The sequence below is a fragment of the Haliotis rubra genome, unplaced genomic scaffold (assembly GCF_003918875.1).
Source record: "Haliotis rubra isolate DU_JTF1 unplaced genomic scaffold, ASM391887v1 Scf223, whole genome shotgun sequence".
Taxonomy (NCBI): domain Eukaryota; kingdom Metazoa; phylum Mollusca; class Gastropoda; order Lepetellida; family Haliotidae; genus Haliotis; species Haliotis rubra.
In genome coordinates, this window is record NW_025766259.1 from 805374 (window position 1) to 832342 (window position 26969).

General features: G+C 42.7%; 1 protein-coding gene across 1 annotated transcript; it reads left to right on the forward strand.

Annotated features, from left to right (window-relative positions):
* The first annotated feature begins 1733 nt into the window (after nucleotides 1-1733).
* LOC124277561 (ATP-dependent RNA helicase DDX55-like) lies at nucleotides 1734-25110 on the forward strand. The gene is made up of 17 exons (XM_046713278.1): nucleotides 1734-1830; nucleotides 2558-2669; nucleotides 4358-4495; nucleotides 5549-5703; nucleotides 7087-7180; nucleotides 7458-7513; nucleotides 10205-10397; nucleotides 14895-15019; nucleotides 15409-15492; nucleotides 17499-17594; nucleotides 18676-18790; nucleotides 19557-19636; nucleotides 20483-20571; nucleotides 21646-21772; nucleotides 23393-23480; nucleotides 23740-23913; nucleotides 24468-25110. Exons 2-17 carry the CDS (start codon nucleotides 2574-2576, stop codon nucleotides 24546-24548), a joined length of 1791 nt encoding a protein of 596 aa, XP_046569234.1. The 5' UTR covers nucleotides 1734-1830; nucleotides 2558-2573; the 3' UTR covers nucleotides 24549-25110.
* Nucleotides 25111-26969: the final 1859 nt, after the last annotated feature.

Here is a 26969-nt window from a genome sequence, read left to right on the forward strand (position 1 = left end):
TGGTTCCTTTCTGATTATGATCTTTAGTTGATTATGAAATTTACACTCTGTGATCGAACAGAAATACTTTTCAAAGCAGTGATAGCAGTTGGGGGGATTCCCATGCTGTCTACATGCAGATGGGAGGGCCAATGGTTATTCAGGCTGACACATCAACTGTATTTAATAATACACTTCTTCCATTCAAACACTTGAACTCTCCATCCCATGCGTGTAAGAATCACTTCACAAGTTATTTTATTGAATTCACTGTTTGCACATCAGACAGTCACAATGTGGTACTGATCACAATTTTTCTTCTTTACAAAGTCCTATTTCTAAACCAATTACATATTAATGTTTTGAAGGGTTGACATTGATATTCATCTAACAAGCTACATGAGGCGACGGGGTAGCCTTGTGGTTAAAGCCAAAAACCTGGGTGCGTGTTCCCACATGAGGACAATGTGTGAAGCCCATTTCTAGTGCCGCCTGCCATGATATTGCTGGAATATTGCTGAAAGTCTCATAAAACTAAACTCACTGACTACAAGCTACATTGGCTACTTGATAGAATTATCTCGGGCTTGTCAAAATTATTTTTATCAGTGGCGCAACAAATCCTCCATCCATGCTATTATACACATCGCAGATATTGGATTATTTACTTACTGATATTGATATTTGGTAATAAATAACAAGAAGTCAGCAGTTGATGAATTATTCATTATATTCAATGGAACAGATACAAAATAAAATATTTGCTATGTTGACAGTGGTACTTTATCATAACAGTAACCAGTAACAACATTATTGTTGAATTAAATGTATAAAGTGTTGACTAATATCCAGCTTTGTTTGGATATGTTCCATTTTGCATGTGTCAGTTTCAAACATAACACACAAACTGAAATATAAACACTCTTTTTTAAAACATTCATGAATATTCCAATCTAGTGATCTCGCATCACAAATTGAATTCATGAAGGGATACAGATGGATTCACTACATGCTCAAGTGAATTGTACGATCCTTGTTTACCCATCATTGTAGGTCATTTCATGATGGTTGGTATTGTGGGAAGTTCCATTTTGTTACATCAAATAGAGAAACTTTCAAAGGGAGGAGAACTGAATCTTTTAATGTGTTCCATTGGACTAAGCATCCTCTATGGGAGGTCAGTGGTTCAGTCCCCTGGCCACATCACATCACACATATGTAGATATGGTACTTCTTGTTATATGCAGGACTTGCTGTGGTATTGAAAATAATAGCAAAGCATGAATACACAATAGCTAAGTCATGAATACTCAAAACCAACTAAACATATTAATAGAATATTTCATCAAGTTCATAACATGACCTTGAAGCACTATAAAATATCCATTTTTTGAATGATACTCCCCAAATATTTGAACTATTTTGATTACCTCCTACTACAAAGTGTAATATTTTTCATCTATTTAATCGTAACACAATATTCACATGTAAGGGCCAAAAAAACCGAAAGATCTTTTGGATATTCAAACATATGTTAAGAAAATAACACAAATAAATTTTGTTACAAAATTAATCGGAAATTTGGTTCAAAATCATTATTATGTTTATTATGAAATTTTAAAAAACATCTGTATTCTGGAAGCTATGGTTCGTTTTAGATTCGTACTTTAAAAGGAATCAAACTGGTTCTACGTTTTGTATGCGCAGAAAACTACGCTTTTATAGTAGACAGAAACTCAGTTTCTGAACTCCGATCCTGAATTTAGAGAAACCAATATGTCAGCCTCCATGTGGCATGTGAAATAACAATAACAGAAACACTGATTACATACCACAATCCCTGAGTAACTAGTAAGTAAACCATTTAGTTGTATCTACTATCTACACTATGACCAGTCGTAATTTAAAATCTGGGTTGTTTGTGACAAAGATCATCTACACTCTCACAGTCACAGTCGAGTTTTTTGGTGACCGATCTGAAAATGAAGTTCATGAACACATGTATCGAAATAGATGATAAACCATGTTTTATCGCCTGGCCCTCAAGTCAACTACAATCAAAATGGTCCGTCTGGACAACTGGCAGTCTACAGCTTACAGAACAGCGGACACCTGTTCGCCAATCTTTTGGAGTGAGTGATTGAGTTTAGTTTTACGCCGCACTCAGCAATATTCCAGCTATGGCGGCGCCAATCTTTTGGAAGTAGGGTGTTGAAGTTCGAAATAAGCGAATAAACACCCCGCTCCGCCAGAATGTATACAATATGAAAATGTTGTAGAGATAATCAAGCGGCATGAAAAGGTTATGGTTATGTGCTATATCCTGTTAATATAGTTTCTGCCAGATGTGTATCCAGGATCTTGAAGAAGGTCGGGTGCACAATGCTGCACATACATAAAGTGTCATGGCAAAGGTCACAGTTGACATTTATGAGAAATATGGTGGGCTCATTGCCAGGATCTGCCCAATGCAGCTAGTGCATTTTGGCGTAACTACGTGATCTCTATCATTATGTTACTACTGGCTAACGTGTTGATCAATCAATTATAAACATAATCACAGGAATTTCTTCATCAGAAGCTGCTCATCAAAGATGGATGTCAAGTGGACTTCACTATCCAGTCTTTTAAGCAAGGAAACATTAAGTGCTATTAAAGCTCTCAAGTTCAAACGGATGACCCCAGTTCAGGTATGTCTGTCTGTTCCCTCAGCAGTGAGTAGGTACCAAGTCCTGCAAAAAAATCCATATCTACACTAAAACCCTCCTAGTCCAAAGACCGATATAGTGCAGAATCTCAACTAAGTCTAGAGACCCTGTCGGTACATAGATCTGTTAGACAAGGAACCCTGTTAGTCCAGAGATTCTGTAAGACCAAAGACTTATTCAAGATGTTTAAGGGTCCTTGACAATCAAGCTCATTATTAGACCAGAGGCACAACTAGACCAAAGACCTTGTTAGACCAGAGACTGTCAATTCAGACCATGTGACCCTACAACCTTGCCTTTTGAGTGATCATCTTGGAAGATCTATAGTATAAATACAGTACCCCATATGCATGACACATTAATCCTGACAATTTCTCTGGGCATAGGAGGGCGGTGGGGAAGCCTAGCGGTTAAGGCGTTTGCTCGTCCTGCCGAGGCCCTGGGTTCGATTCCCCACATGGGTACAATGTGTGAAGCCCATTTCTGGTGTCTCCCGCTGTGATATTGCTGGAATATTGCTAAAAGCGGGGTAAAACTAAACTAACTAACTAACTAACTAACTAACTAACTAACACTCACTCACTCACTCACTCACTCACTCACTCACTCACTCACTCACTCACTCACTCACTCACTCACTCACTCACTCACTCACTCACTCACTCACTCACTCACTCACTCACCTCACTCACTCACTCACTCACTCACTCACTCACTCACTCACTCACTCACTCACTCACTCACTCACTCACTCACTCACTCACTCACTCACTCACTCACTCACTCACTCACTCACTCACTCACTCACTCACTCACTCACTCACTCACTCACTCACTCACTCACTCACTCACTCACTCACTCACTCACTCACTCACTCACTCACTCACTCACTCACTCTGGGCATAGGACTGTACAGATAACCCATGTTCCAGTAAAGTGTGTTCCCCCTCGAGAGTGTGTTATTTTTACCCGACTGCCTGTTTCTTGCTCATGCGATCAACCTCTGGTTTGCCTTACTAAAACTAAATTGTAAACCAACAGTCACTGTGTTCTTTAATCTGATTGGTTGAAAAACATGATCAAATGGTATTCGATTCTCGGAAATTTGCTGCGTATTATTACATACAAACATCGCTCACACCATTGTATTGTTATGTCGTCAGCTGTGATGACGTCATTCAAATCATATTGTGAAGTAAAGTCCGAATGATGTCACAAATGAGCAGTTCCAGATGCTACCATATGAGAGACAGCCGAAACGGCCGGCTGATGACATTTCACTGCTGTACCCGTACTCGATGTCAATGAGTGCAGACACAAAACATGTGTGGACCTTTTGGCTTCAAATTACAGAAATTTTTGATGTTTATCGACATGTCGATAAAACATTTTGTTTAGTGCAGACACAAAACATTGTGGACCTTTTGTTATTGTGTTTATAATGATAAACATCATGTTGGAAGTTATTGGAATATTTCATTTGAAACCTCCGTCTGATGCCGTCGGTTCCAAATGAATTCCCGTGCTTCAAATACTCAAAAACACCCAGAAATTGGCCAACACATGATGTTTATCTCCTAGCCAACTATCTTGGTATTGCTAAAGTTGTAGCTGTGTGCATTAGCAACATTTATTCTTCGATCTTTATCACGTTATGCATCTATTCCAGGCAGCATGTATCCCGCAGTTCCTGCGGAACAAAGATGTTGCTGTTGAGGCAGTTACAGGAAGTGGGAAGACGCTGGCCTTTCTTCTCCCTCTGCTGGAAATGTTGAAGAAAAGAGAGACTCCCCTGAAGAAACATGAGGTAATTGATGAATCTGGGCAGTCTCCCCTTATCCTCCAGCTCTACTTAATCTCATAAGATCAAATTTCTTTAAGAAATCTCCAGTCTCAACACATTTACTTTCTAAACCCTGATTGATAGTATATAGTTTTCATATTAGTCCATTGTTGAAATAAAATTGACTTCAATGTTTAAAATTCTGATAAATTTGAGCCAGTTTGCCAGACAAGCAAGTCTAATACACTTCCAGTCTGGTTACAAACTTGTCAATTCAGATATTTTCCTTTATGCTATGAACTGAACAATAAGGACAAATAACTACAGATGCGAATAATTTATGGCTGTGTAATGAGTTTATATTATCAATTCTTTCAAACCAAAATCTTCAGGCCTGCATGTTTTGAATGTTGACTGTCTATTACTAGTATCCTGATCTCTGAGAATGGTCTATTTGAAATGCTGGTACCTTGTATACTGTTATGAAGCAATGGGATAAGCGTCGATTTGAAGGAATTGCTTGTCAAAAAAACTTTCATTGTTTGATTCTCAATATTCCTATGGACCACCTCCATGGTGTAGTGGTTAGAGCGTCCGTCCGGAAAGCGGAAGGTCGCGGGTTTGATCCCCGACCGCATCATACCAAAAGACGTTAAAATATGGTACTTGTTGGTCCCTGCCTGGCGCTCGGCATTAATTGATACAACAAGGACTTGTCGGCTCGGAGTCAGTATACTGTGTCTGAGTGGGGTATTCATGCTTCACTGCGGCATGGTATCTCAGTGGGCTAGCACTATAAAACCAGCTTCAATCTGGGCTAGTACAAGCAGCTGCACATACACATACACACGCATACACTTCGTCATATGAGCGAAATATTCTCAAGCACGACGTAAAACCCAATTTCACCTCACATTTCAATAATGCTATGATTATTGATATGTGACATCTGTCCTTACTGTCCCCCTGCCTTGATGTACCATTGCTCACTCACACACCTGCAAACTATCCCAACCTTGTCAGTAATATATGACACTGGTAGAAATTAGTTGAAGCATGGCGTTACCATGGTTACAGGTGGGTGCAGTGATCCTGACGCCGACGCGAGAACTGGCCATACAGATCGACGAGGTCCTCTCCCACTTCCTCCAATACTTCTCTGACTTCTCCTCAGTACTCTTCATAGGGGGTGCTAATGTTGGGGCTAATATCGACAAGTTCCTCGCACATGGGCAAGTAGCTTCATAATTCAAGATTGATGCATTGATATGTATTGTAATGTAAGTTTTCAAACACAAGATCCCGAGTGGAATCCAGGTAAGTACGTAGATCCAAGAACCTATGATTGTTGTAAGAGGCAAGTAAATGAATTGTGTGGTCAACGTGTTGACGTGTATGAATAATAATAAGGCTCATAATGTCAGTCATTAGATAGTCTGGACTAGTGGGGCGGTGGGGTAGCCTAGTGGTTAAAGCATATGGCTCGTCACGCTGAAGACCCGGGTTCGAATCCCCACATGGGTACAATGTGTGAAGCCCATTTCTGGTGTCCCCTGCCGTGATGTTGCTGGAATATTGCTAAAAGCGGCGTAAAACCAAACTCAGTCAGTCGGTCAGTCTGGACTAGTCTTGGTTGTAACCGAATATTGCTGAATATGGGTAAAACGATAACAAACAAAACAAGCTGTGTCCATGTTTTGATATGCATGTTCATATCACTATCAGTATGAGGATATCATTTTTGATACTATTTCCAAATATAATCATTAATAAAATCATGCATTATTTTTATCAGAATTCAATGTCTGATGTCAGTTTAGTCAATGATTGGACCCAGTCTCTTTAATCACATTTTGCTCCATTGCAATACCTCCCGGTGTGAGGATCTGGCAACACCTGCATAGAAACACATCATCTAAACTTCTATAGATGCGCGAGTGGAGCTTGGAGAATGGCATGTTTAGTGTCAAGTCCCAAGAATAACCATAATATATACAGTTTTGCATGGAAAATGATACACAGCATGCTATTACATTGACAGGGATGGTGTATGTCCCCAGACCAAAGGGTAGACTACTGAGTTTATATTTGTGTTCTGATTAGGTGTGGGGTGGTGGGGTAGTGTAGTGGTTAAAGCGTTTGCCTGTCACACCGAAGAGCCAGTTCGATTCGCCACATGGGTATGGTGAAGCCCATTTCTGGTGTCCCCTGCTGTGATATTGCTGGAATATTGCTGAAAGTGGCATAAAACACAACTCACTCACTAACTGAATAGGTGTTCTTTTGTCAAGACGGGGCAGTGGGGTAGCCTAGTAGTTAAAACATTCACGCGTCACACTGGAGACCCAGGTTCGATTTCCCACATGGTTGCAATGTGTGAAGCCCATTTCAGTCCACCACCGTGATATTGCTGGAATATTGCTAAAAGCGGCATTAAATCATACTCACTCTTTTGTGAAGAAGTTTTATAGCTAGTAAAGAAACAAAGACTGGTTGGTCCGAGTTCTCTCGTGGTTACCCTGACATAACTAAGTTTATCGTCACACATAGCATGAGGGAAAAAGATGTGGTCGCCTCTTCATTTTGTTTATGGTATGTTTTTGTGTTATCAACAGAGGTAATATTGTGATAGCTACACCAGGTCGGATGGAAGACATGTTCCAGAGGAAGCAAGGCGCATTTAACCTGGCTGGTAGCGTCAAGGCCCTGGTGGGTACAATTGGGGGTTGCTCTTTTGTTTCTACCAGTTCTACTTTAGGTGTTCATTAATCTACAATTAACTGTGTTGGAATTTAACGGACTGTGAACCTTTCTCCTGCTTCAGCGAGCCATCTAAACCCTAATTGTTTTACTTTAATCGTTAGTGTAAAAATACTTGTTACTTTGTGTTTAAAGAAAAAGGAATATCGTGGGATATTTGAAATATGATCGACTTAGGCTTTTAAGGTTTTAACGTCTGAATTCACTTACTTCTACATTTATTCAGGAGGTGCTTGTCTTGGATGAAGCTGACCGACTGCTGGACATGGGATTTACAGCCAGGTAAATGTGCATATTTCCTATCTTTATGTTCAGGCTTCAGCATGCCGGTATTTACTGTGATTGTATTTACTGTTTTGGGGAATGTGTGTTGAATAAAAGTCTTGGTTCCTACTGAGCCGTGAGGACAGATTCAAATAAGGGCCAGGTGATATTCCTATTGCCTCTGCCGATTATGTACCATCATTCCCTGCTCATGTTCACCATTCATGCTATCGATCACTGGTTTGCCTAACCAGTTTTTTTTATCCACTTGATATGAGTTGTATATTCCTGTGTGGAACAACAACTGGAACAGTGTTGTCGCTAAAGTAAGGCAAGAAATGCTTGGAAAATGCTTTTTGGCAATTATTTGATAATGGTTGATATTTCAGATTAAAAAACTCACATTAAATCATTCATACCACCTCGACCTAATATGGCATGTGAGTAATCATGGTGTATCATTTCCTAATCAAAATGATTACTCATAAAATATCGAAAAAACTTCAAAGAAACAAACTATACTGTGACCCACCTGGCAGGCAGACAGGGCGACAGCATTATGTAATGCATGGGCAGTACATGTCAGGGACCCGTCTCAAAATATCAAGTGTCAGTATCACTGCTGGTCAAGGACTCCAGCGGAATTACAACAGGTGCCGCAGACGGTATTCGTCCTTGATTTTGAGAACACAGTCTTCAGCCTTTTGCCACACATCTGGGGTAATTCTCACAAAAGAAGCATACACAAGCTCTTTAAGGTCTGAAAGCATGAATGTGGTATCATTGAGAGCAATAAACTCCTTACAGTTACCCCAGATCAGCTCGATGGGACTAAGCTGGTGTACATGTACGCAGTGCTATGTGGTCTTGTTTTGCAGCTAGTTCGTCAGTGATGTACTGGATTGGCTTTTTTTGCTGCCGGATTTTTTTCCATGAGCTGGGCTTTGTTTCTGATTGCCTGTAAGGCACGTTACAGGAAGTGAGAAAATCCTGTAACTGAGCCTTGAGATTGCTCATGGTGGGTGAGATGGTACCAGGGACATACAGGTTATGGTAAAGTTATCCAAAATGCTAACGCTTGGTTCGTCCAGCTGCGGTAAAAGCTGATGTTCGGACCAATCCAAAAATACCTGCCCGTTCATTTCGCTATGGTAATCACCATCAGATTTCTTGGCCTCAAAAACAAAGTCACAACCCCCAATCAGTCCCTTGCTACGGGTACCAGCATGCAAGATGATCGGGTGTCTATCTTTGCCTGATGGTAACACTGGTGCCTTAGAACAATCTGAAGGAAGCCATATCCGATCGGTTGAGTGATTTTTATTACACCAGGTTTCATCAAGGTATATAATTTGAAACCCCAAATTGCGGTATTCTTGAACTGTTCTGAGATAAGCTGATCGCATGGACAGGATTGAGTACTTTTCTCTAAACACAGCTCTGACATCTCCCCTTTTGGTGTACCTGAACCCCATTTCTACCAGAGCTACAATAAGTGTTGTTTTCGAGACTATTGTATCTTTGATCTCATCTTGTATTTTAGAACACGTCATACATACAGTTTATAAACTGCATGGCATATGACACCCTTATCAAACTATCCAATTTGTGTTTCCTACCTGGCTTTGATTTTGACACGACCCCTGAGGTAACTGATTTGTTTACAACTTTGTAAACCTGACTATATGTCAAATTAAGGGCTTTACACTATAGTAAAAATTGTCATAGCTGACGAGAGGTTTCCCCCTTTGTTTCTCCAGTATGAAATACTGGCATAAAGTTGAAATTAATTGTTCTACAGAGATATCAAGTCACATGTTGCCAGTTCAGTGCTCATACACAAAGTGAAACTTCTATGGGTGAACAAGATTATCTATGCAATTTGAATTAAGAGATTTTTTACGTAAGTATTTTGAATATAACTACTACAAGAGTTCCATCTTTTTCACATATAGGTGTTAAAAAACCAAAACTTCTTACAATCATTTATGTAATTTAATTAGTTGAGGCTATATGAATAATTACAGTCTGTATTATAGTCTGTACAGTTTGTACTTTATTTATGAATGTTGTTAAAAACGTCAAAATTTCCTCCTGTGAAGTCACCCTCAAGTGCATTTTTTCATCTGAGCTTTAATATCCAACTAGGTACATGTATCATATATGTGCTTTTATCTTGTGTCAAATTCATCATATTGATATTGAAGCCAAAAAGCGTTTTCCAAGCATTTCTGGCCTTACTTTAAGACTTTTCAAGAAATGTTGAATTGACTATTAGGTGAGCTGAGAAAAAAACTGATGCTGATTATGTTGGTCTCCATTCACAGACAACCACTGAGGTCCCTTGGACTGATTTCACAGGCCAGTCCATAGATGTTCATGACGTTGCTGATATTTTAGCAGACAATAATTTCAAAGAACAATGGACACATCTGTTCTCATACCGCTGAGATGCATCCATGCACCCAGACACACACACACACACCCAGACACACACCCACATATCCACACACCCACATATCCACCCACACACCCACACCCACATATCCACACACACCCACACACCCAGCCACACACCCACCAACACACCCAGCCACACACACACACACGCAGCCACAAACACACCCACACACCCATCTACAAGCTCACTCAAATGACAAATGACAAATGAGGCTGGGATTGTTTAGTAGCTACCTTTCTATATTCCAGCATCAACACTATCCTGAGTTACCTCCCCAAACAGCGGCGGACTGGTCTGTTCTCGGCCACCCAGACAGATGAGGTGGAGAATCTGATCCGAGCAGGGCTGAGGAACCCATTGAGGATCACAGTGAAGGAGAAGTTGTCAACGGAGTCTGAGTCGCTGCAGAGGACGCCACTGACTCTCAAGAACTACTACATGGTAAGGGCCGATCCACTCACTCATCCTGGAGAAGACACTGGTGCCCTAACAGAATGTCTTCTGTTATGTTTCAAACAGGCCATTTCTTAATGTGAAATGTACAAAGTCAGATTTTATTTTCTCACCTGTCTGAAATTCAAGTGTCTTGCATGCTTGGCTGTGATCATTCTGAATCTCTTAGAGAAGCTGAAACATTCTTGTATCAAACAATGAAGCCACTTGAATTTGACAAAGAACATTCATTCTTTTTTCAGAAGAAGTCCTCCTTGGGGTACATATAAGCATTTAAATGTCCATTTTAAATCCTACGACAGTTGTAACTATATTTTTTAATAAAATATTGACAAAACAAAAAACTCGTTTTTGTCTTGTGAGACCACCCCTACAGGGCCCCACCAGACCCCCTACAGCCAAGATGAGCTTCGGATTCTCTGAGCCCCATGGGTAGCACCAACCCAGGCTTCGGCACTGGTAGGGCGCAGATTCCCGGCGCCGGTAGTTCAGGTCTCGGCCTGATGTTTATCGACGTCTTGACCAAGATGCTATCGAGTGTGCCGGTTGTGCTACTTTGACCTTACCACTGAGTAGGTTCGTCCCTGAGGCAAGTGCGAGATAGAATCGCGGCTGTGTTGCCTCGGGGTGTTGTCCACGTCGAATACCCGAACCTTTGGAGTTCGCCTCCCGGAGAGAAGCCTGCTTCCAGCAAGGCATACGGGACAAGGCCTCACACTCTGCCGTCAGTCTGCCGTTCTTTCCCCTTAACAGCTCAACATTGTATGCTCCACTCGGCGCATCTCTCAGCTCTGCTGAGGGAGCTGGTGGAAAGGGGAGAGAGCGCCGGTGGTATTTTTTCGTCGGCGACTCTGGGCGGCATCTGACGGAGGTCTCAACTCTCATCTGGCTAGGGACTGCATTGTAGCTGTGCCAGCCAAATGATGAGTGCGGTTATGGGCCTATGACACCCGGGACTGTCTCGAGGAATACGGAAGTCCGTTGAGCTTCTGGTTAATTCCTCAGGTGCCCAGGCACCGGCAAACATTAAGTTGCCGACTGCTGGGGTTTACTGTATTCTGCCGCAATCCCCGGTCGGAGCGACACACTCCAGTGTCGGCTTCCCGGGAGACGGCGAAAATACTCCGTGCCGAGATCCAGTCTCTGCTGGGCAAGGCAACCAACGTGGTGGTTTCCAATGGTCAGGACAATGTGGGGTTTGACTCCATTTATTTCATCGTTGCCATTAAGAACGGAATGTGCAGACCCATTCTCATCTGAGAGCTGAACAAGTTAATAGAGGTACTGTCCTTCAAGATGGAGACACCGCGCTCGGTGATCTCATCTGTCGACAGGGGATTGGTGCACATCAATCGAGCTGGAGGTCGCGTACCTCCTTGTTCCATTGCACCCTGATTTCAAGACTTACCTTCGGTTCTTGTTTGACGGGACGCGCTACCAGTTTCGTGTGCTCCCCTTAGGCTACATTACGGCGCCAAGGGTGTTCACCAAATTGAGGTTTATTACAGCTCAGATAGCCAGATCGCAGTGCCGGTGTTGTCACCCGTACCTAGGCGACTGGCTCATCGTGGTTTTAGCATAACTATTGAGTCTGGGGACCTCACGATCAGTGTTGGTCAGTCTTACGAAACTGGGCGGAATTGTCAACCTCACGCAGTCAGATGGACAGACGTCAGGCGTCTCTCCGAGGGTCCCCCCGCTGGAGACACCGTCGCTTCAGTCCAGCCAGATACATCCCTACCGGGTTAGGGCGATGTTCTGGGCGACCTGCAGTCTCTTGACGACGAAGTCACAACCTGCACATCAATGTGCTGGAATTGACAGCAGTCAGGTTGGTGTTCGATCCCTCACGCCGGGATTCGAATGACCTTTTCGGCCAGACATTCTCACTCTGAACGGGGCGCCACACTCGGATTCACTGGGTGGCTTGGCCTCTGTCGGGTATAACACCCAGACACGCGGAATTCCTGCAACCGTTGCAGACACAATTCTGGCTTCGAGGCGGGATTCGACACCCGTTCAGTGTGTTGATAGGTGGGGCGCGCTGGTGTGCAGATAGGGGGATTTCATAATCCCTATTCTGCGGATTTAGTTCGGATATTGGAGTTACTATAACCTCGTTTTGGTTGAGAGCCTTATGACCTCCACCATTCCCGGGTACTCCATGGCTATTTCCACGTTTCACATCTCGTTCGAAGGTGCTCTGCCTAGGCAGCATCCTCTCGTACATCGCGTCGTAGCTGGCATGAACAGGGTTCGACACCGGGCGGCGACCCAGCCCACCTTAAAATTGCCACTTATTCTCAATTGGCTGTCTGGCCCTGATTTTTCAAGTATATCGTCCCTCTCACTTCACTTGTTGACGTGGAAGACGACTTTACTTGTTGTGGTGAGCTCTGGTAGAAGGGTCGAGTACATCCATGCGATTCCCACTGACCCGACACTGACAGTATTTTATACTGATCATGTCCGTATTCGCCTCCCGGATACCTACCACTCTCAGTGCGATATTGCTTTCCACGTGACTGCTCACGTCGCACTTCCACCCCTTACCTAGCCTTCCACACCAGGGACCAATCTTTCGATTGCTCACCCATGACTGTCACGAACGAACGAACAAAAGGGATCCGTACGGGTACCCATGTGTTCTGTTTGGTGGCGGGAAGACTGGGGAGTCTGCTAGCAAGCGCACTTTATGTCGTTGACTTGTTTCCGTAATTGTTCGGTTACAATGATAAGGTGTACCTCCCCCCCGAGGGGTTGAAGGCAGACTGGGTAGGGCAGATGCCGCTTTGTTGGCAATACACAGCGGCACTGCTGAATGAAGAGATCGGTTCTGTCGCTCTTTCGAGCCGGCAGAACACCTTCATTCGCCATTACCAACTTGACACGCATTCTAAGGATCGTGCTATGTTCAGTCTTTCGGTTCTCTCCAGTGGAGAGTGTCCTGCCACCCTGACCAAGTTAGTAACTGGTCATTGGTATCGGTTCTGTGTTTAATGTCGATATATTTCATATCACTACATCGTATTAGCCTTACCATCCTTTCGGGTTGGGTCGAGTTTGGGTGTACATACGTCCCTTATGTCCTCTTCAAGAGGGGCGGGTCCGCTTTTGAACGCTTTAACCAGTCATATGTTATTAACCCGCCTTTGGCGACGGAATTGGGCACGAATCCCCACGGGCACTGTTTGGTATGCCTCTTCGCATGTCACGCATGTCACGTGAGTGTAATGGTGAGCCAACACATGTTCGCCACGCTTTTCGCTATTCAGGGATTTTTGTACGCTTACAGTATTTTCCCTCTTCCCGAGACTTCGGTATTTGGGAGTCTGTGTTAATCAGCTTTGTGGGATGGTGGTCTACACTTACCCTCCTCACCGAGAGTATTTGGTGGGGGTGTTTTATCCTGTTTTTCACTGCACAATGCATGGCGCTTTGTACTGCTCGATTCCTCAGAAAGATTTTAGCCAGGCTAATAATTTCTCTGGGTTTTATCGAGGTCCCGGCAATCCCTCTTCCAAACAGGAGGGGTGCATTCGAGCATTAGCTTGCAGTACTTATTAGCTCGACTCCTGGGTTATTGGCTTTTTAGCGTTTAAATTTTTACGCCATCCCTACCCTTATACCTCTCGCCACGCTTCTCTGGCTGGGGCTATATTAGGGTTGGGAGTTGTTTCGGCATGTCCCCATACATTTCTTTCCATTGTAATGGTTGGGGATGGGGTTTTATGTCATAATTGATTTGAGCCAATTGAAATATAAGCTTGGGCTCTCTAGTTCACGCCCCCGTCTGATTGGCATCAGCGGTCAGGTGGCTCGCTAGGTGTTTTTTCTATTTCCGTATCGGTTGTCGATTTCACTCCACCACGGGTTTAGTTGTTGCCAGACAGAATGCCACTCCCGTTGTCTAATATCTTTGGGAGTCTGTCATATGCTTATATGTACCCCAAGGAGGACTTCTTCTGAAAAAGAATGATACAAACCTGTAGAGGTTATGAATTCTTTGAAGAAAGTCCTCCTTGGGGTACGGCCACCCGCCTCCCCTCATTCTGTCTGACACGTTCAGCATGAAAAGTGAGGTACGAGGTAGACGGCGAGAGTTACCTGCTCTTGGCTGTAGGGGGTCCGGTGGGGCCCTGTAGGGGTGGTCTCACAAGACAAAAACGAGTTTTTTGTTTTGTAAATATTTTATTAAAAAATATAGTTACAACTGTCATAGGATTTAAAATGGACATTTAAATGCTTATATGTACCCCAAGGAGGACTTTCTTCAAAGAATTCATAACCTCTACAGGTTTGTATAAATTTTACATGGTTGCTACAACAGCCGTTTTGAAAACCCATCTGGAACAACCTTTTGACCATTTTCCACTAACTGTAATTCAGTTTGATGTCCATTTATACATGTAGGATGTGTCACTGGCAGAGGACATTCGGCAAGGATGAGGGAAGAAATAATTTGACATCTTTGTGTTGACTTAGATCGTGGATGCAGACGAGAAGTTCAACCAGCTGCTCCACTTCCTCAAGGAACACAAGCAGGAGAAGGTGATGGTGTTCTTCAGCACATGTGCCAGCGTGGATTACTTCTCCCGTGCCCTCCAACAGTGAGTATATGTACTTCACATCGAACTACTTCTCTTTAGCTCCCAGGATCCTGGTTCACCCATATCATGTTTCTTGGTTTGTCAGCACTGTACCCGTGGTTGTGAGTGAGTGAGTTTGGTTTTGCGCCGCTTTTAGCAATATTCCAGCAATATCACGCCGGGGGACCCCAGAAATGGGCTTCACACATTGTACCCATGTGGGGAATCAAACTCGGGTCTTTGCCATGACAGGCGAACACTTTAACACTAGCCTACCCCACTGCCCCCATTAGGTTGTGGGTTACAGCAAGGTGATAAATGTGAGATCTGCATGACTTTGGTCTAACTTTGCACATCAAGATGGCACGCCATGATACAATTTTACAATGGTTGATGTTTTTATTTTCCAGCATTCTAAAGAAGAGCCAGATTCTCTATCCATGGAAAAATGAAACAGAAACGAAACAAGATATTTTGAATTTCCGACAGCTTACCAATGTGTACATGATGTGTTGACCTGTTTCAAAGCATGTGTGTTACAGTGGTGTGTTGACCTGTATTACAGATGTGATTGACCTGTACTGATGTGTGTTGATGAGTACATTGTGTTACCTGTGGTGTGTTGACCTGTACTGATGTGAGTGAGTGTGTTGACCTGTACTGATGTGTGTGTGTGTTGACCTGTACTGATGTGTGTTACAGTGATGTGTTGACCTGTACTGATGTGTGTTACCTGTGTTGACCTGTACTGATGTGTGTTACAGTGATGTGTTGACCTGTACTGATGTGTGTTACAGTGATGTGTTGACCTGTACTGGTGTGTGTTACAGTGGTGTGTTGACCTGTACTGATGTGTGTTACAGTGGTGTGTTGACCTGTACTGATGTGTGTTACAGTGGTGTGTTGACCTGTACTGATGTGTGTTACAGTGATGTGTTGACCTGTACTGATGTGTGTGTTGACAGTGTGATGTGTTGACCTGTACTGGTGTGTGTTACAGTGGTGTGTTGACCTGTACTGATGTGTGTTACAGTGGTGTGTTGACCTGTACTGATGTGTGTTACAGTGATGTGTTGACCTGTACTGATGTGTGTTACAGTGGTGTGTTGACCTGTACTGATGTATTGACCTGTACTGTGTTGTCCAGTGATGTGTTGACCTGTACTGATGTGTGTTACAGTGGTGTGTTGACCTGTACTGATGTGTGTTACAGTGATGTGTTGACCTGTACTGATGTGTGTTACAGTGGTGTGTTGACCTGTACTGATGTATTGACCTGTTCTGATGTGTGTTACAGTGATGTGTTTACCTGTACTGGTGTGTGTTACAGTGATGTGTTGACCTGTACTGATGTGTGTTACAGTGATGTGTTGACCTGTACCTGTGTGTGTTACAGTGATGTGTTGACCTGTACTGATGTGTGTTACAGTGATGTGTTGACCTGTACTGGTGTGTGTTACAGTGATGTGTTGACCTGTACTGATGTGTGTTACAGTGGTGTGTTGACCTGTACTGATGTGTGTTACAGTGGTGTGTTGACCTGTACTGATTTATTGACCTGTACTGATGTGTGTTACAGTGATGTGTTTACCTGTACTGGTGTGTGTTACAGTGATGTGTTGACCTGTACTGATGTGTGTTACAGTGATGTGTTGACCTGTACTGATGTGTGTTACAGTGTTACAGTGGTGTGTTGACCTGTACTGATGTGTGTTACAGTGATGTGTTGACCTGTACTGATGTATGATGTGTGTTGACCACTGATGTGTTTACCTGTACCTGTACTGATGTGTGTGTTACAGTGATGTGTTGACCTGTACTGATGTGTGTTACAGTGATGTGTTGACCTGTACTGATGTGTGTTACAGTGATGTGTTGACCTGTACTGATGTGTATGTTACAGTGGATGTGTTGACTGATGTGTGTTACAGTGATGTGTTGACCTGTACTGATGTGTGTTAGTGTGTGTGTGTTGACCTGTACTGATGTGTGTTACAGTGGTGTGTTGACCTGTACTGATGTATTGACCTGTTCTGATGTGTGTTACAGTGATGTGTTTACCTGTACTGGTGTGTGTTACAGTGTTGACCTGTTGACCTGTAGTGGTGTGTTGTTACTGAGTGTGATGTGTTGACCTGTACTGATGTGTGTTACAGTGATGTGTTGACCTGTTCTGGTGTGAGTGTGTGTTACACTGATGTGTGTTGACCTGTACTGATGTGTGTTACAGTGATGTGTTGACCTGTACTGATGTATTGACCTGTTACAGTGATGTGTTGACCTGTACTGATGTATTGACCTGTTCTGATGTGTGTTACAGTGATGTGTTTACCTGTACTGGTGTGTGTTACAGTGATGTGTTGACCTGTACTGATGTGTGTTACAGTGATGTGTTGACCTGTACTGATGTGTGTTACAGTGGTGTGTTGACCTGTACTGATGTATTGACCTGTACTGATGTGTGTTAGAGTGGTGTGTTGACCTGTACTAATGTGTGTTACAGTGGTGTGTTGACCTGTACTGACGTGATGGCTCGAGGAGTGGACATTCCTGAAGTACACTGGGTCATACAGTTTGACCCCCCAAGTTCAGCCAGGTAAACAAATGCTTATTTAGTTTAGATAGTAATGCCACTCCATGCAAATTTAACATAGCGAGTTAACTTAACGGAATATCACTTTGGTTTATAACACAACACATCAGCTTAAATCCACAGAAGAAAAATCGTAAAATGACGTGTCAGTTTAATCCTAAGTGTGAGTGTGGTGTGAACAAACCAATATGATGAGGTGACTATGGGATCCAAACTCATCATGAGCTGATCCCGGGCAGCTAAGGGACACAACTCACTTCTCATGTAATAAGGAAAACTTTCAGAATATACATCTGTTAATGCAGGAGGGAGGCGTGAGCAGTATGGGGTCACATTTAGTTTGGTTCTTGGATATAGTCTGTGTTTCCCCTAGATATTTTTTATCCCCCGCAACGAGTTTTGCGGGGGGTATTAAAATGGTCTCTGTCCGTGCGTGCGTACGTGCGTGCGTACGTCCATCTGTCTGTCCGTGCACATTTGTCTTTTCCGGAGCAGAACTCTAAAACCGTTCAATATTTCTTCACAAACTTGGCACATAGATAGATCTGGTGGTGTACTGGTGCCTGCTGGTAGTTTTGGAATACTGAATAAAATATTTTTGGCATTTCCATGGCAACAAGTTTGACATAGACTGAAATTGGTGATAGTGCTCCTTTTTGGAGCAGAACTTTAAAAACCTTTCAATACTCATCTTCTATAGCCACACCTAAATATTTGACATAATCATAACTTGTAGACATAATCATGAAGAGTATTTTGCCATTGCGGGGGATATTGATGACTTTGTCTTCTTGTTTTAACTTTGTTTAAGAATTTCTCCAAACCATAAAGTGAAGAGTACAAAGTGCTGGGATTTACCCATGTTTACACATTCCTTTCAGCTGAATGAACATGTAAAATTGCTGATTAATTATTATCATTTATCAATAGATGAACAACCATGCACACATGGCAGCATGTTCAATGGTTTCTTTGAAGGCCTAATATTCTTCTTTTTTTTTTCGTTTTTCCCCACCTCCACACCAGGAACTGTAACAAAATATTGCAATGTCTGGTCTTGATGTGTGTATTTCTGTCTGTTTAGTTCTTTCGTTCATCGATGTGGTCGTACAGCTAGGATCGGGAACAATGGCAACGCCCTTGTGATGCTGCTTCCGGCCGAGGACACCTACACCACCTTCATCAGCATCAACCAGAAGGTGAGCTGGCTGTGTGTATGAGGAGGATTCTTGGTGTGTACATGTCATACAAATTGTTGTTGGTTTCTCCAATGTTGTAAAAGTCCAGGGCCAAGACTTTCGAAGTTCTTTTAGCGCTATGATAGTCGAAAGTTAATGTTGATGTATGTTATTTACAACCATCTTAACACTAGGGGGAGCTTCGAAAATCTAGGTCCTAGATTGAATCAACTTGCTGTGATATAACTGAGCATTCATTGCACTATGTATTTTGCAATCTGTCTGTGATGTCTCCATGCAGCTCTCCTGACAGGTGGTGCAGTGGTATAAGGTGCCACAATTCTCTGTACAGAGTTGCTTCCCTAGGGCCAGCCCCTGTCACTTATGAGTCTGGGTTTGAATCCTATTTGCTCTGATTATGGTTTATTGGCAACTGACATTGACGGTAGGGTAGTCTAATGGTTAAAGCATCCACTCCTCACCCTGAAGACCCAGGTTCAATTCCCCACATGAGTACAATGTGTGAAGCCCCTTTCTGACGTCCCCTGCCATGATATTGTTGGAATATTGCTAAAAGCGGCGTAAACCAGCATAAAACCATACCTACTCACACACTCACACAGCACCTTAATTGTGACTGTGGGTGAACCCAAAGTGGTAAATATCTGAGACCTGCATCAATTCAAGGTTTCCTACAACATTAATCTGCCACGATGTAATATAACAAAGTGATGTTAAACCCAACTCAGTCTATACAGCTCTCCACATCTTCTGTGTTTATGTACAGGTGCCAATGGAACAGCTGGAGATGGCAGAGGAGGTACACAACTACCTGCCCGCGGTACAGAAGCTGGCTGGCAAGGACAGGTATGTGGTACATACATGATCCATTCTGTATCCTTCCCAACAGCTCTTTTTCACAGAGGGAGCAGTAGCCTAGTGGTGAAAGTGTTCAATCATCACGCCGAAGACCTGGGTTTGATTCCCCATATGGGTACAATGTGTGAAGCCCATTTCTGGTGATATTGGAGGAATATTGCTAAAAGCGGCGTAAAACTAAACTCACTCACTCATTCACTTTATTACAGAGGCCATTTTAATACATAGTGTCTCATAACACCTGAGTCTTGTGATCGAATCAATTATCGTAAAATGATTGCATGAAGACTAGCAAACAAAATGTATAAAATGAAAGCATCTATGTAGAATAAGAGTTAGTAGAATTGTGTCCTAAAATTTATAGGTGAGGTGAAATATTGGGTTTTACGTCGTGCTTGAGAATATTTCGCTCCTATGACGACATGAATGCATGTGTATGTGTGGCTGCTTGTACTAGCCCAGACATAAGCTGGTTTTATAGTGCTAGCCCACTGAGATACCATGCCGCAATGAAGCATGAATACCCCACTCAGACACATTATACTGACTCCGACCCGACCAGTCCTTGTTGTACCCATTAATGCCGAGCGCCAGGCAGGGACCAACAAGTACCATATTTTAACGTCTTTTGGTATGACGCAGTCGGGAATCGAACCCACGACCTTCCGCTCCTTGGGCAGATGCTCTAACCACTACACCACGGAGGCGGTCTCCTTAAATTATATGCTGCATAGACATATATATACATGTATATATCTATTGCAATAAATCTGTAATTTGACTGTTTATGTTGTTTCTGTGAGAGATACTCATTGTGCAATGTGTAACTTTCAGGGCAATATATGAGAAGGGGATGAGAGCCTATGTGTCCTTCGTCCAGTCCTACGCCAAACATGAGTGTAGCGTGATATTCAGGGTCAAAGGTCAGTACAAGAAAATTTATAGATGTATAGTTTCACAGTTCATCTGTATTTGTTGGGGTACCCTTGAGCCCGGGTTTCATTAGGTTGGTCACAACTCTTCTGCTTATCTACAAAGCTGGATGCAGTTCTTAGATTTGTGGGGTGGTGGGGTAGCCTAATGGTTAAAGCGTTGGCTCGTCACGCCGAAGACCCGGGTTCGAATCCCCACATGGGTACAATGTGTGAAGCCCATTTCTGGTGTCCCCCGCCGTGATGTTGCTGGAGTATTGCTAAAAGCAGCGTAAAACCAAATTCAGTCAGTCTTAGATTTGTTGACTTTGTCGATTATATGTCATTGATTCCCACAAGCTCATTTTATCAATCACAGGCTTGTCTGGCCTGCAACATGAACACCAAACAAACTTGTTGGTGATTAACAATGACTGTTAATGTAAGCCACACAGTGCCCTTCCAAGATAGATAGTAAGCAAACTTTGTTGTGGTCAGTTTTGTTCAGTGTTACTTCTCTCAAAGTTGGCTGAGTCAACTAATCTCTCATTGTTTTTTGTTTGTTTGTTTTTAGTTTCCAGGTTTTCCCTGATTATGTGTTTAAGTTTGTTAGCACTATAACCATGCCCATGGTTTTCACCAAAGTGGTAGAAAAAAGGACCTGTACCACCTGCACATGTAACTGGGAAGGGGTCACACTTCATCAAGAAGACACACCATTTTATAACTGCAATATTGTTAAAAGTGGCATTATGATGAACTCACTCTTACTTCCCATACTTGGGTGAATATGATACTTGGGTAAACACTGAACATATCACTGAAAAACAAGGTACCCCTCTGCAGTTGTTATGTTTTAGGAGTAGTGAACAGTCTGATGAAAAAATGACTGCATGATTAAACCATTGTGATTTTGTGTCACTCACAGTTTTCATAGTGCTCTTCATACTTGCAAAACTTTCAAGACCCTATAACTATAATATATGTGTGTGGTTGTAATATACAGAAATATGATTTTGAACATGGCTTCCTTTTCAAGAGTTATGTTTACCTAATTATCAAACAGCCTTGATGTTGTCTTCACAGATCTCGACTTTGGTAAACTAGCTACTGGATTTGGTCTCCTGAAAATTCCTAAAATGCCAGAATTAAAAGGAAAAGATATTCCCAACTTTCATCCAGCAGAGATTAATGTTGACAACATTCCATTCAGGTTAGTGGCTACAAATCACTACTGAGTCGGTAATTTGGAGGAGTTCACACCATATGTAGGTGAGCTGGGATGTGTCCCAGGTGAGTTCATACCAGATATAGGTGAGCTGGGATGTGTCCCAGGTGAGTTCATAACAGATACAGGTGAGCTGGTATGTGTCCCAGGTGAGTTCATACCAGATATAGGTGAGCTGGGATGTGTCCCAGGTGAGTTCATACCAGATACAGGTGAGCTGGTATGTGTCCCAGGTGAGTTCATACCATATGTAGGTGAGCTGGTATATGTGACAGGTGAGTTCATACCAGATATAGGTGAGCTGGTATATGTGACAGGTGAGTTCATACCAGAAAAAGGTGAGCTGATATATGTGACAGGTCACTTCATACCAGATATAGGTGAGCTGGTATATTTCACAGGTGAGTTTATACCAGATACAGGTGAGTTGGTATCTCTCACAGGTGTGTTGATCTGATTGATCAGACACAGGTCATCTGGTACATACCACAGGTGAGTTCATACCAGGTACAGGTGAGTTCATACCAGGTGCTGGTGAGTATGTATGGGTCACAGGTGAGTTCATACCAGATACAGGTGAGCTGGTATGTCCCAGGTGAGTTCATACCATATGTAGGTGAGCTGGTATGTGTCCCAGGTGAGTTCATACCAGATGCAGGTGAGTTGGTATGTGTCCCAGGTGAGTTCATACCAGATACAGGTGAGTTCATACCAGGTGCTGGTGAGTATGCATGGGTTATAGGTGAGTTCATACCAGATACAGGTGAGCTTGATATGTGTCACAGGGGAGTTCATACCAGATGCAGGTGAGTTGGTATGGTCACAGGTCAGTTGATCTAATTGATCAGGCACAGGTGTTCTGGTACATACCACAGGTGAGTTCATACCAGGTGCCAATGAGTTGGTTAAACATTTCTCTGTGATTAGACAATAGTGTAACGCAATGTAAACACATAATCAACTTTAACTCCAGTAATCATTGTCATTGGGGACCCGTGAAGGTCTGGGTTAGAATATTGATCTCAGTAACCCATGCTTGTCGTAAGAGGCGACTAACAGGATTGGGTGGTCAGGCTCGCTGACTTGGTTGACACGTGTCATCGGTTCCCAATTGCGCAGATCGATGCTCATGTTGTTGATCGCTGGATTGTCTGGTATAGACTTGATTATTTACAGACCGCCGCCATATAGCTGGAATATTGCTGAGTGCGGCATTAAACTAAACTCACTCACTCACTCACTCCAGGAACAAGGAAATGATTTTTGCACTATTTACTTGAATGACAAATAATGATGACTATGTCTTCATCATCGATTATGTCATGCCTAATTTCACAGAACACCTTAATTTGAATTTTTTGCAAATTTTACAAAAGTTCGAATGAACGTTTTCAAAATATTTCAGTATATGTTATTGATGTAAGTACATGCATGTATTTTAAGTGATGGTCTTTCATGGTCTTGATGTCAACTGTCAATATTTATGCTTACCTTTAACGTTGTCATGTTGACATTTGGGATGCACCAGTATTTGATTCATGTTCCATCTATGTTACTGTATCGCCTGATCAGGAGATAGGTATATATTTATCATTGTGGTTTCAGAGACAAGCATCGGGAGAAGCAGCGCCAGGTGAGGATCGAGAGTGGGGAGCTGCTGCAGAGGCATAAAAAGATGAAGAGGCCACCCAAAGTGAGTGCACAGATCTTTGGATTCTGGCAAAACCAAGGGAGACAACTATTGACTTTATTGAGCAATTTGTGAACAATTTATGGGCATCATTGGCATAGGCCCAGTTTGTTGTGCTCAAGGTATTTTATATTTTTCTCTCTTTCAACACCATCTTGGAAACTTAGAATGCTTAGAATTATTTTTAAAAAAACAAGTCAACGATGGTTTTGTTTTTTCAGTACAGTGACATTAAATTTGAACTCTGATATTTGCTTTTCAGTCCGTGCCGTGGTCCAGACAGAAGGAGAAGGTTGAAAAGAAGAAGAAGAGAGTGGAGAAGAAACTCCGTGCACAGAAGAGGAAACTGGAGGAAGTTCAACCAACTAACGACACTGAAGAGCTTGATGACCTAGATTCTGACTTGCGGCTCATGAAGAAGTTAAAGAAAGGGAAAGTAAGATATTGCTTAAGATGCAATCACACAAGTGATAAATGTAAATTGAAAAACTTGTAAATGTATACTACTCAAATATCTTTAAGGACTACTTTATTTTTAATCTTACCACAGTTAATCTGACAGAGCTTAAAGTTATGGTAAAGGACCACCTGATTTTGTCATATTCCTTTTGTTAATCTGTCTAATGATGCCCTGATTCTTTCATATATTTTAGTTAATCTGTCTAAGGACCACCTGATTCTTTCATATTGCTATAGTTAATCTGTCTAAGGACCACCTGATTCCTTCATATTGCTTTAGTTAATCTGTCTAAGGACCACCTGAGGAACCATTTTATGTACCTTTAGATTTGTCACAACTGTTTCCATCATGAGACACTTGGACCTTTCTGCTCACATCAAGCTGATATAGTTCAGCTTTCAAACAATTTTGTTCACTATCTCATATCCTTATGAATATAAAAAATGCATGTGGTATAGCAGTGAATCAATATGAAAGGACCCTTTTGTTTCATATGTGAATGTGTTCTCACCCTCTTTTGTCCCTTTCAGATATCAAATAACGAATTCAACCAGGAATTTGTGGGAAGTGCATTAAACAAGTTGGACAGTGACTCGGAGTGTGACACATGACAAGGAGTCGATGAGGCCATGCTGTGATGTAGTATATTCAATGTCCAGATGTTTTCTGGAAGACAAACTGAAGGTGAAGGTCACGGAAGAACTGAGGACCTGAAATAATCAGCAGGTGAACAGCGTATCACTTCTGATGGACATGAAATGGGGAATAACCTCTATGAATTCGTCCTCTATGCAGGATAGTGTCAATATTACGTTACATCTGAAGATGAGTGTCATTAAACAGCAAGATATTGCCCATTTAGAAAGTGGTCAGATGTAACACATGTTATATTTTGGAAGCCTCAGTGGCTTGACTGAGATGGCTGACTTTGTGTGCTGCAGATTAGATGCCTGACTTGGAGAGAGTGGGTTCGAATCCCGGATTGGACTCAAACCAACAAAAGTACTAGAATATGTACTAATGAGAAAGTGTAATCTCAAATATAAATAGCATGTGTTATATTTGCCCGCTCTTTCAGAAATAGTTTTGAAGAGACAAACAGATATTGATGAGGTAATCATGTAAGATTATTCATTTTCTTATTGAATAATTACAATAAAACAATACACCAAAGACCTTTTTTAAAATACTTCTTTATGCTAGGGTTACACTAAGTTCCCTGTGGGGGCGGTTGGGTAGCCTAGTGGTTAAGGCGTTTGCTCGTTACGCTCGAAGGCCCGGGTTTGAATCCCAACATGGGTACAGTGTGTGAAGCCCATTTCTGGTGTCGCCCACCGTGATATTGCTGGAACATTGCTAAAAGCAGCAGAAAACCATACTCAGTCAGTCAGTCAGTATGTTCCCTGTGGCTACGGCAGTCTCGTTTCACCAAAACGTAGTGCGCCTCGGGATTTTGGTTATTTTTTTCCTCCAAAGTTAAGTTTTGTTCAGTCCTGCTAGTTTTTCTTATTGTCTATCACTGTGATGGGTTGTTGGGAAAAACAGGCTGATGAGTCCCGGAAGCTCAAAGCCGCACTATGGTTTGACCCGCAGTCCGCTACGGATGCCCATACATTTCCTCCCGGCCAGTCACATTCCGATGGGTTCACTCACATTTCTAATGTTTTGATCAAGGTTTTGACACGTTTTGTCAAGACGTTTAACGGATGAAACGTGGATTCCGGCCAGCTTTGGAGCACATTTGTGCCCACGGTGACTGCCAAGGCAAATTTTTGGACCCAATAAAAATCTGCCACTGCATTCATGGACTGTGTCGTTTGCTCGGTCGGTCCCCCCACGTTTTCTCATGTCCATCCGGTTTTGTCCCCATTTTACTAGGTTTTGACAAAACAGGGCTGCCATGGCCGCCGGGAACATAGTGTAACCCTGGCATTAGGTTGGCTATGTTTTATATTTTAATGCCAGGGGCAAAAGTCCTGGTTCATTGTCCTAAAGTTGCGGAGTCGCCCTGAATGTGTGAGTGGCTGAGTTAGCAATATTCCAGCAATACCATGGCGGGGCACACCAGAAATGGGCTTCACACATTGTATCCATGTGGGGAATCGAACCCGGGTCTTCAGCGTGACGAGCGGACGCTTAAACCACTAGGCTACCACACCATCCTGATTGTGTTTCAGGTGTGATGGGACCACCTCCGTGGTGTAGTGGTTAGAGCGTCCTCCCGGAGAGCGGGATGTCGCAGGTTCGATCCCCAACCCTGTCATACCATAAGACATTAAGATATGGTACTTGTTGGTCCCCGCCTGGCGCTCGGCATTAATGGGTACAACAAGGACTGGTCGGGTCAGAGTCAGTATAATGTGTCTGAGTGGGGTATTCATGCTTCACTGCGGCACGGTATCTCAGTGGGCTAGCACTATAAACCAGCTTAAGTCTGGGCTAGTACAAGCAGCCGCACATACACATACACACGCATGCATGTCGTCATATGAGCGAAATATTCTCAGGCACGACGTTAAACCCAAATTCACCTCACTTCACCTCAGGTATGATGGACAGCATCCCTTGAGGTTTTGCTCTCACATTAAGCTGGCCCTCCCAGGATAGTGCTGGCAGACCATTTAAATGAGCATTGATGCCAACTCAGTTACTTTTAAAATTTGTTGCTTTTGCCTTCAGTGGGTTTCTTGTAAATGTTTAGGAAAGGAGCAAATGGACAGAACACCACCAACACACCTAATCTTAAAATATCTGGGGCGGTGGGGTAGCCTAGTGGTTAAAGTGTTTGCTTCCCCACATGGGTACAATATGTGGAGCCCATTTCGGGTGTCCTCCACCATGATACTGCTGGAATATTGCTAAAAGCGGCGTAAAACCATACTCACTCACTCACTTAAAATAACATATTACCTGAAGAAATTGCAAATGCAAATGGTGAACAAGTACAAATATATGGTACAGGTCTGTAGCTGAAAGTAAGGACAGAATATGGCAGGTGAATGTACTTCAACAATTATTTATTACAGAAGAAT